Source organism: Eucyclogobius newberryi, unplaced genomic scaffold (assembly GCF_026437365.1).
Source record: "Eucyclogobius newberryi isolate DKJ021-1_F unplaced genomic scaffold, fEucNew1.0.hap1 SCAF_17, whole genome shotgun sequence".
NCBI classification, from domain to species: domain Eukaryota; kingdom Metazoa; phylum Chordata; class Actinopteri; order Gobiiformes; family Gobiidae; genus Eucyclogobius; species Eucyclogobius newberryi.
In genome coordinates this window covers 3600633-3612685 of record NW_027315801.1, presented here as the reverse complement: position 1 = coordinate 3612685, position 12053 = coordinate 3600633, and the positions used below count along the sequence as shown (strand labels likewise).

Sequence of the window (12053 nt, the reverse complement as noted above, 5' to 3'; positions counted from 1 at the left end):
GTTTTATGAATTGACAATAAACGAAAATGGTAAAAATCCTTCGTAAGGTTCAACTTTTCAAGACTTTCAAGTTACTTTTTAGCACGTGTTTGAATTCCTTTCAAACGTGAATAATTAGAATGGCAGCAACGCAGTACGTGAATGAGCAATAACTTTGGATCGCTGCAAACTGTGATTAACTGTATTAAACATTTCTGTTATTCATGTTTTAAGTTAAAAAAACAACAACAAAACTGTAAAAATGATGACAGGCTCGTACCTAACTGTTGGACCGCTCATTGAACTGAAACACAGTTGAGATTTTGCTAAAATGTTTTAACAATGTCATCACAGAATAGCACATTATTTAGGTTTATAATTTCACTTCCTGTTTGTAATTGATGACATCACACTAGGGAATTACACATCAAACACTGGGCAAAAAACTCATCTAATGCCACCATTTTATTTGACAAATGCCAATATATGAGAGCACCTTTAATAATGTTTAAAATGTTAAAAAAGTAGTTTCTTTGTGTAAATTATGCATAAACTTTGACTGGAGTGACCGTCACTTCCTGTCATTTTTCGACCGATTTTTTTACTTTCCTCCACAAATACCTGCTCGACTGGTGTAAAACTATAATGTATATGTGCAACAGGTACAAATACACCAAATAAAGTCCAAAATTAGTATAACTTGGCACTTTGTAGAATATATTTAAAGCCATATCGTGGAACATTCCAGGCAAAGCAACACCAACTCCATTGACGCAAACAGAAAAGTCACACAGCGCACACTGTTCAGAAGGAAAGTTTGTTTGTTTGGACCAGGATCATCCCCCAAAAGTCCCCTGACACAAGGAGAACATGCAAACATAATAAAACGACCCGGGACCCGCTTCACGACCTCCTCCCTCGCCGTGAAACCACCTCACCCTTGTTCCTCCAAATACCTCTCAACCCTCCCATCCTTCCTCCTGTCTTCTCTGGATTCCTGAGCACCTCCCGGGGCTTCCCTTCTGGATCGCAGCCCGCTTTGGCCCTTTGGAGCCCTCGTCCTCCGCGCGGCCCCCGGCTCGAGTGGCCAAAGCGGCACGTCATTAGCTCAGGAAATCTCCCCGCGAAACCCTCGAAATCTGGTCATTACTGGAGGAAAAAGGCACGCTCTATGTGTGAGGCCGGGGGGCTTTTCTTTCAGGTTCGGGAGCCACTCGTGAGCGCTCTCGAACAGTCTGTTGAGGTTAAGTCTGTTTTGATTTGACTACGTGGAGCGAGCCTGTTGTGATTAATTAAACAGTAGGAGAGGGAGAGGAATGTGGACTAATATGGGCAGAATTGTGTAAGCGACAAACTGGCTATTTTAAGAGTGAAGCGTGACTTAATCATGAAAGCTGAGAATCGAATAGTTTTACCTGTCGCTCTGTTAACGATCCAACAGTTCTTATATTTGAGTGGCATTGTATGCAGATGAGATGAGATCAAAATTCCATGAGATTATTGTTCTTAAACTATGCTGCACAATATATCACAATCAAATATTAGTCATAGATTAGACGTCTGTAAACCAACCTTTTGATTTAATAATGCCACTATTTTTGTGATTGGAAAAAGAAGACTTTTTAGGCGTGTGTTCCAGAGTTCAATGATTATTTTTACAACTTATGATTACTTGAATAAATTGTTGATCGTATGAGGAATGTTACAGAAAACGACAAATGACAAAATGAACAAAAGGCTAAAACTAAATCTTGTGTCGTCTTGTTCTCATCCTTAAGCCAACATCAAAACTTATAGCTAGCCATGAATTACTTTTACACACTTTGTAAGCAGTATTTTTTATGTAGTACTGAGAAGTGTGCAGAAAGTCCTCATTTTTTACCTTATTTTATTAGGTAATTCTTAATTTATGTCATATTTCATTCTATAGACGTTGCTATTTTTATTATGATTTAATTATTCATTGTTGTATGTTCCACCTGTTCAATGACAACGGCAATAAACCTTTTCTGATTCTGATTCAGGGTGTGATTCCTGGACAACTTTGCTTTTCGTTATGGAGTTTGCATGCTCTTCCTGTGTCTCGGCTCAAACCCCCCCGAAACATCTGTAATAACGTTCAATTATTGACATCAATTCAGTGTCGATCCACCTTCATCACACTAGATAGTCTAATGGTTGAAGCGGACATAGAATATGTAGTAAGTAAAGTTCACCAGTAGAAGTGAAAAGCAGGTTGAGTAACGTGAAGCGTCAGGACTGAAGCTCACTTTAGCTGTAGCCGGAGGACACGGATTCTACTGAGACTGTCGTTTCCTTTCAAAGTGGAGGCAAAGAAGAGGCAGAGCTGGGTTTACTCAGATTCCACTGGAGATCTGTCATCAAGAATACGGCTGCTTTGACTCCAGGCTGTACTGCATTTAAGTATCACACTCTGTCATGCTTTATAATGCCTACCAACATAAACTTGAGTTAGAGTTGTGGCTTGCTGTTAGCAGTGTTTGTCCCCCTTTCAGGATTGTGTTGTTATATTGTGACAAAGAACAAAAAACAGTCTAGAGTTATACTGTCTATTAAAGGTTGAATGGACTTTAAAACTATGGTGGAGCCATTTCTGAACAATATCAAGCGTTTTGAACTCTGAAGACGGAGACAGTTTAAACACTACAGGGCAAAAATTGTAATATTTGTTAATATGTAATTTAATTTGGGTGAAAAAACCTTGCCTATAAATAGTACCACACAAATATTTTTTTATTGGTTCCATGTTTTCTCAAGACATTAACTTCAGTACCTTACATACATATCAAATACCGTATTTTCCGGACTATAAGTCGCACCTTTTTGCATAGTTTTGGTCCGGGGTGCGACTTATACTTATATTTATATGTATATACTTATACTCCAGAGCGACTTATGATATTATTTGTTATTTTCACACTTGCAACCGCATTTCATACTCCAGTGCGACTTATATATGTTTTTTTCTTCTCTATTATGCATTTTTTGACTGGTGTGACTTATACTCCGGTGCGACTTATAGTCCGGAAAATACGGTACTGAAACTTGAACCCCTTAAATGCCAGTTTTAGAAGTTAAAGTCTAGTAAAAGCAAAACTGCACAGTGGCACAAAAAATACATGAGCATAATCATTGACAATTTAAGATAAGATAAGATAAGATATTCCTTTATTGTCCCACATGGGGAAATTTCATTGGTGCAACGCAGGTAGATACAGAGGTAGATACAGAAGAACAGATCACTTATAGGACGTCTGAAAAACACTTTCAGTAGAAGATCTCCTATAAATAAATAAAAAACTCCCATAGACAAATAAATAAATACCATTGCATGTGATCACGACAGTAATTGCACATGAATATGTGTCACGACAGCACATAGATTGCACATAGATTTGAAACTATTGGGTCTCGATTTGATTACAATTCTGTCTCATCAATGAAATTCTTATTCCAAATTGTCAGATGCTAAATGCATGTGTTCGGGGGCAGATAGCTGGCAGTTTAGGCCTCACCTTTGACCCCGTGGCCCCACAGGGATAACATCTCATCACGCCGGCTTCTGCTCAGGCCCCGGACCCAGTTAGTTTACTTTGACACTTGCATCACAGCGCGAGTGCAGATCAGAGAGCACATGGATTACCCTAAGCCAGCGGGACAAATGGGGAAAGAGGAGATAAATTAGACCCGATTTAGTCAAAGACAAACAATTAGGGCTGTAATTTGACCTCCAGCTAACAGGACAATTCAGTCCTCTATCTTCTACGACTTATGTTACTGCTGCTTTGATCCTGATGGAGAAATGCTGATATATTGTCCCTAAGATCATTTTAAAGTCGTTTTTTGAAGGGAAAACAAGTACTACCTGTAGTATAAGGTAGTACTTGAGTATAAGTCGCACCGGAGTATAAGTTGCACCAGCCAAAAAATGCATAATAGAGAAGAAAAAAACATATATAAGTCGCACTGGAGAATGAAATGCGGTTGCAAGTGTGAAAATAACAAATAATATCACATATAAGTCGCTCCGGAGTATAAGTACATAAGTATAAATATAAGTATAAGTCACAACCCGGCCAAAACTATGAAAAAAGTACACAAAGTCCACGAACAAGTAATTTACAGACACGTTCAAGCACACTTCTTATGGATTGCAAAAATTCTATAATTGTTATAGGTTATAATTGTTCAAGCGCTTTCTTGAGTTTGGGTGAATTCAGGTTTTAGCAATTGTGGCGTTACTTAGCGTAGCGTTTACATAAAGTATGATATGATTTTCTATTAGCTGTGATCGATATTGATACATTTGATATATAAGGGAAGTAACGACATCCAAATATCAGTACAATATTATCACAATATGCATCCCAGGCCAGTGCAGTTCATTTATTCATTTACTTTTGATAGCTACCGCAGAGTCCAACAAAATATGATAAAATGAAATTACGCGCTGAAAACAGATTGAAATCAACTACCGTATTTTCCGGACTATAAGTGGCACCGGAGTATAAGTCACACCAGCCAAAAAATGCATAATAGAGAAGAAAAAAACATATAGTCGCACTGGAGTATGAAATAAGGTTGCAAGTGTGAAAATAACAAATAATATCTCATATAAGTCCCTCTGGAGTTTAAGTATATAAGTATGAACATAAGTATAAGTCGCACCCCGGCCAAAACTATGAAAAAAGGTGTGACTTATAGTCCGGAAAATACGGTAGGGGTGCTTTTCAGATTTGACGATACAGCATATTTAATAAAAGTTGTGACCGTCAACACAAATCTATTTACTGCCAGTCTTACTACACATGAGATTAACATGTGGTGACTGACTTATCGCCCGCTCTCTACATGACATTGTGCGTTTATTGTGCCTGTCACTTTAAAAGGTGACAACAGCGTTCCAATGACCTGCGCCGGATCACATTTCCGTCCAAAATGAGAAACCCGAGTCGAGCCGTAGCTTCAGGGACAAACCTGTGCACAAATCTGTTTCAGTCGCCGCTCAGAGTAGTTTTTAAGCAGATTGGAATTGCATTGTTAATGATTTATGGCTGATTAGAATAGTAGTAAAAGTGGTACGAGTTGGTAGTAGTAGTGGCACAGTGGCAACTTAGGCTGCGTTCACGTTTGCAAATAGAGACGAAACAAGGACTAAATTGTAGAAACTAAACCTAGATTAGATCAGGATAAACCTCGGACTAGAACAGGACCCAACCAAGTCCACACAGGATACCCAGAAATACCTCTGAATGGTTTTATGTTTTTCACAGAACTAGTATTTTGTGTTGATTATTTATGTTGAAAATTGGATTTGTCATGATTGTGGTTTTGAAATCACACTTCAGGTAATGTGCTGACAAAACTTACCTTAAAAATGTCCCTCATCCCTATTTGCTGGATACATTATTTGCTAAAGGCAGGGGGAGATAAAGGACTCTTCAACTCACCTTGCAACTATTCATTTCCTCAACACAGAGAAACATCTTATCTAAGGACAGAAAGGTTCAACTGTGTGTGTCTGTATCAGTGATAAATGTGAGAATAACTGCAGTGTTCCTGTTGTTTATCCGGTTTTCGACAACTGTTTGTAGCCTTTCACATTTGTTATCAGACTGTACTGTATCAGCTCATTCATGCTTTGAGCTTTTACAGGAGGACATTTTATTACTCACCATTGACACAATGTTGCCACTTTCTTCTAAAGTTTCGAACGTTGTAATGACTTCTGCATAACCTCTATGGAGAGATTGAGTCTTCCTGTATTTTCTCCCGTCAGCCCAAAACAAAACACCACTGCAAACATGAATCATTGCAGACAGACACTATATTCTCTACAATTATAAGATTATATGCTTGCATGGTTTTGAAATTTCCAATCAGTCAGACTTGGCTTGTATAAACACGGTTCACAGGCGAGAATGACGTCCCAATCCTTTATTAAGGAAATGTATTGGTGCAGGTGTAGGACTTAATGCGTGGAATATATATATGAATTAGGCCTATTTTGAGCGCAGCCTATAAATCACAAAAAACAAACCGTTTGATATAATATTACACTCCCTTTCATAGTTGCAGCGTACTTAAAGTGGCATATTTTTGCATAAATAAACAAGGTTGTCTCTTTCTGAACGTTCATGTCGTTCTGAGCAACCGAAACCATGTAAAACCCGTCCGTGCTTCGGTCCATACTCCTTCACCCGATCATTTCAGAACCAACAAGGTCTTCGCTCGTGAATATTGTTGGCACCATAAAGAAATGCCATTTTTGTCGATTCATGAAAAAATGGAAAGTGACAGAGAAATTACTCGACAAGATTATGTTTTTCAGCCTTTCAATATACACTGTCACCACAGGAAAAAACGAAGTTACACGGTCTAATATTCCGTTGGACCACCTTTAGCTCTGATTACAGCACACGTTCTTTGTTTCAATAAGCTTCTGCAATGTCAAAAGATGAATTTCCCGCCAGTGCATTCATTTGTTACAATTCTCCCTGAGGTTCACATCTGTAGTATTAGTTTCTGCTTCTCCTTAGATGCTTTCTCTGCTTGATGCCAATGATTTGACCCTTCTCAGACATACTGACATCTTTTGTCCTTTGGTCCATAACCACGGGGTTTGTCTTTCCACTTGGTTGGTTCAGAAATGAGAAGCCGCTCACCGCATCAGTTGGTCGAATTACCTTGTTGCTGCTGAAAGATCATCACACATGAAGCAGTTCTCCTAAAGGAGGCTCAAGTTAAATCCAGATGGCAAATTATCAACTCGGTGTTAGTTGTTTACTTCCCGGCCACAACCGTTTGACTCTACATCTTTAACTTCTCTCTCTCCGCCGTTCATGCTACAGCGGTTTTGTCCCATAACGCTTTTGGTGTTAATATTGCTCTCTTTTTTGTTGTAAAAAGTCAGTAAATCCCTGTCATTTGCCTTTTCCAGGGCCAGTACTGCGACTTCTGCAGCCCAGGAGACACCGACCGCGCCCATCCCATCACCAACGCTGTCGACGGGACGGAGAGATGGTGGCAGAGCCCGCCGCTCTCCCGAAACACAGAGTTCAACGAGGTCAACGTCACCCTGGACCTCGGACAGGTACCGATTTACACACCCACAATACGTCAGACATGCTGGTGTAGTTTGGCTCAAAAGTGCTCATGTTTAAGTATGTTTTGACGATAGAAAGAGCTTAACATCTTTACATTTTGTGGTTAGTCTTATCAATAGAATCTTTCCAAAGGTTGTTGTTCAATCCAATGAGCCACCAACATTGCGTAGCATTGTTGTGTTGTTGAGCAAAACACTTTTCTTGCCGTCTTAAGTTGTAGGTGTTGTAATTGTACAATCGAGTTGAATTGAAAAGCTGCAGATAGATGTAGCTTGGCAGCCATACTTTTGTCTATCCATATGTTCCACAGTGATGAAACTTAGCATCGTTGCCATAGCAATTAACAATTCAAAAACAAAATATTATATCTCATGAATAAACAGGAGGCAGAAACCTATGCAGGAAGCTGGGGAATTGAACAAGTTATAAAGTGTCTAGACACATAGATTGTTACCTTCTCGACAATATTTAAATTACTAACTACCGTATTTTCCGGACTATAAGTCGCACATTTTTTCATAGTTTTGGCCGGGGTGTGACTTTTACTTATATTCATACTTATACTTATACTCTGGAGCAACTTATTTGTGATATTATTTGTTTCACACTTGCAATCGCATTTCATACTCCAGTGCAAGTTATATATATGTTTTTTTCTTCTCTGTTATGCATTTTTGTGCGACTTATACTCCGGAAAATCGCTATTTAATCTCGTTTGATTGTCTGATAGGAATCATTTTATAAGACATTCCTTGGGAGAAGAAGGCAAACTCGACTGTATGGGCCTCCCCTCAATACACACTTGTCTACAGTTGAACTCGTATTGTCTCTGGTTGTAGCACTCGTCCAGCTCTTGAATGTGGGGGTTTAGTGGTGGTCCTCTCGCCGAGTGGCTTTTTGTCCAGACCCTCGTGTCCCATTAGAGACTATTTCTTTCCACCCTCCCTCTCGTCTCTCCCTTCTCTTTCACTCCCTCCATCTTGGCTGCTTTTATGAATGAAAGAGCCTGTAAAGCTTTTATGGGCCTGTTTACCTTGTGCCACCAATGAAACGATGAATGAACCATCTTTACACAACGATGGGAAAACCGTAGAGCTGCCAAATACACCTGCACCAGTTATTTCTGCCATTGTTCTTTGGGTGCACGAGGCGGGCTCGCTAGCTAACACAGTGGTTAGCTTCAAGAGTTCCATGATTTTTGGTTATTTTTTAATTGTTCCCTAATTTCATCTTGGTTTGGACCTGGTTTTTATCCTGTTTTTTCTGGTTTAAGCCTTAGTAAATGCAGGTTTATTCATAGTAGCATATACAGTAGCTAGCCTTGGTTTAGCTATTGATTCATTCCTAGCCTTTTAATCCTGACCTCTGGTTTAGACCTTATTTAGTCACAGCGTTTGATTTGATGACACGAGAGACAATGTTCAAATGAAGGTGCATTATACGAGCGATTGCGATGACACAAACGTTTTTTGTACGTCGTCTCGATTATGGTTGTGGGCAATGACATGTTTTTCATATGAGCGTTTCATTACGATAGTCCTGTTGGGGTCAATTTGACAATTTCTTACAAAAATAACCCCAATTTCTCCATTCTATATATTTCCATTTCCTATTTTACTCTTTGCACTTCTTTATCGGTCCCTTTTATGCGACGGGGGAGGGGCAGCAGCGTCGGCCTCACTTTTGTCCTAAAGAATGTAGGTGGGCTCGGGGCACCTCCACCTGACTGCAGCGGCCCGGTCCCAGATAGGAATGCCAGTTAACCTGTCCCAGCCCGCTCACAGGCTTGTTAAATTACACCCAAACCTTCCTCCCCCTTCCCCTTTTCGCGCCCTGCAAAGATTCCTATTTATGGAACATCCAACATTTCTTTTTTTTTCCACCCAGCTCTGTTCTATATCCAGTGGAGTTTTTTATGAGCGAGCTGTTATCTGTCACTTCCTGGGCTCAAGTCCAAAGTCAATGAGCAATAATAGCAGTAAAGTCTTTCTATGTCTGAAATAGTAGGTTTCTGTGCTGCAGCGATGTATGGATAATGAAACTAAAGGCATGACGTGGACTATTTATGGCCACTGACTATCGTAATAGCAACAAGCAATAATAGAAAATAATGATTTGACCTGTTCCCACCTCAATCAAATTCTGGAGGACTTTGTGAAAATATGAAAATGTGCGTTATGATGATACTTGGCTGACCTGGTGGGCATTTCATCTTGTACTTTTTTCAAAAAACAATTTACTGATGCAAAATGAGGAGCGTGTTTAATGTTTTGAATCTACATTTTCACAGAGTTGTTAGTGGAGGTGTAGCTAGTACCTGCGTGTAGTGAATCAGTGTGTAAGTTCATTTGTTAGTATCATATTCCTGTCATATATTCTTAATGGACCTTATTTAATTTACTAACACATTTTTGCCAAATTTGTATTTTTTGAATACATTCTGCTACTGATTTATTCTCAAAATGTACTAAAATATACTGACCCAATGGCCCAATCCCCACTAATAACGTTCAATTGCATCCGTTTTGAAGCTATTTCGTTTCACGTCACTCATTATATTGGCCTCTTCTTAAATGTTAGCGACTGGAAAAAGCGCAATGGACAGCAATTTTCCACCAGATTGACCCAATACAACTTTCAATATATTGCTGGATTGACGAAGAGCCCACTGCGTTAACTGAAAATAAAACGTTTTGATATATTATGTTGTAAATTACATGAATTGTCTCGTATCTATCCAGTCGTTTTCACCAAACTGTTTAGGTTTATCCAATGCACTTTGCCAATCATCTTGTTCCTACAAATGGACCATATCTCGAAGTCACTTGAGCCTATCTTCCCTGATAACTTTGCCCAGTTTAGACTCCTCCATATCTCCTTCCTGTTGTCCGTACGTCTGTCTATCTCAACTCTTCCTTCAAGAGCTTTTCCATGTTTTTTGTTGTCAGACGTTTTGAGAAGAACGTGTTGAAACTGTCTCCTGTTTTGTAGCCTCGAGGGAGGTTATGGGCGGAGATAAGAGTTACGGCTTTGCAATAAAATACACCGCGAAATGGAATTAATCACAACAATGAGCTGGTAAATTTAAGGTGGATTGATACTTTTTTCGTGATTCCAAGTTTTAAAGGCTGAAGTCCTAATTAGTTGATTAATCAATCGATGGCTCACAGCAGAAAGGAGAAGGCGTTGCTGAATAGGTGGGAACGTTTTTACATACATTACATACATATCCAGTCTCCTTGTGTCCGTCTGTCCGTCTGTGAGAGTCGGATCTCTCCTTCACTGGAACTCCTCCAGGTTTCTACGCTTTTTTCCCAAAGAGGTTTTTTTTGTAGTTTTTCCTGGCCGAGAAGGAGAGTCTAAGGACAGAGGACCCTGGGACATCGTCCCTCGCCACCACAGACATTGTCTGACTTCATCGCCACCACAGACATTGTTGATTCATTTCTCCCTGTGGCCCTCAGAGGCAACTGTTGTTGTGATTTTGGGCCTTACAAAAATAAATTGATTTGATTTGATTTGATATGAATAGAGTTAACTCGTACTTTTCTTTATATATATATGTATTTTGTTGTGGTTTTAGAGTACAATTTGGGTCTGATACGTGATAATGAGAGCTCACCTAGTGCCATCCATCGCTCATTTTAGTCGATTCATTGATGTGCAGGACATGTTCTTCGTCGAAAATTATAATCAAGGTCAAATATGCTAAATTGAAGTCATTTTTACTTACAATGTCTAGATATTAAGCTTGATATACGTTGATTCATGGTTCAATCGTATATACCACCCATATGAAGAAAAGAGAGAGTTATCTAGGTTTTGGCAAAGTAGCTATTTGTGATTTTCTGTCAAACATTGCAATTGGTTTTAGATTTGCCATTTATGTAATCAATATGTTTAAAGTTTAAATATTCAATTGCAAAGACGGAATGAAGGCTTAACCTTTCTAAAACAGTGCATTGTTGTTTTTGTCTGTTTTTCCACGAGATTTCACCACAGACAACTCAGTACGTTCAAGTTGATTATGTAATGATGTAATTAATAGCTATTGATTGATTGATTGATTCATTCATTCATTAATAGTTGGATTCTTTTAAAAGTACAAATTTCAAGCGTGTCCAAAAATGAAGTCTTAACTGCTGCTAAACTTATACAAGAATCCCAAGCATTTCAGCATTTCTAGAGGTCTAAACTACAGATTTTATTCATAATTAGTGGATATTTTGTTGTTTGCAAAGGACTTAAATAATTGCAGTCTTTATGACCATTCAAATTGCCATTCGATTGCGAGACATCTTGCAGGCCTACTATTCATGCACAATTTCTTATGAAGCCATTGGTGAACAGTGTAAACATCTAATTGTTGCCAGAAGGTCTTGAACTTGATGTGACTTATAAAGATTGGAAATACAGATAGTTTTGTTGATTCTTTGCTTGGTGAATCCCTGCTCTACACGTGGAGCTGTGTTTAGTGCTCAGTTGTGGCTGTGTGTGGCCTTATCTACTTCAGGATTGGTTTTATCTGCCAAAATTTGCTCTGGAACTAGACCAGAGCCCACAAAGTATTTTTTTATTTCTAACCAAGCAAGTAGGCTGTACCTTCCTAATTATCGTCTCAGCTAATATTGGGCGACAGATGTTTCTCACCACCAAAGGCTTGTCAAGCTTTTAAAATGTTTTACAAACTAAGATAAATTGAGATGTTTATGTGAGGAAGGGAAGTTCATGACAGATCTGCAAATACCTGTAGCAAAAATATAACCCTAAACCTTTATGTGCTATTGGTACAGTTAGGGATGTCAAGATTGGCTTATTATTAGCTTGATCGATAATCTTGATTATTCAGGTCACAACATGATCGTAAGAACCCAAAAAATTATCATCCTGACAATTTTAGAAGAAGTATTTTTGTTCAATCTCTTGCACAAAAATATACATATTTTG

General features: G+C 38.8%; 1 protein-coding gene across 1 annotated transcript in view; it reads left to right on the top strand.

Annotated features, from left to right (window-relative positions):
- lama5 (laminin, alpha 5) overlaps positions 1-12053 on the top strand; it is a 122422-nt gene that overhangs the window by 2404 nt on the left and 107965 nt on the right. Inside the window, exon 2 of the mRNA XM_072448635.1 lies at positions 6941-7093. Coding sequence (XP_072304736.1) covers positions 6941-7093 — 153 coding nt within the window. The remainder of the gene's footprint in view (positions 1-6940; positions 7094-12053) is intronic.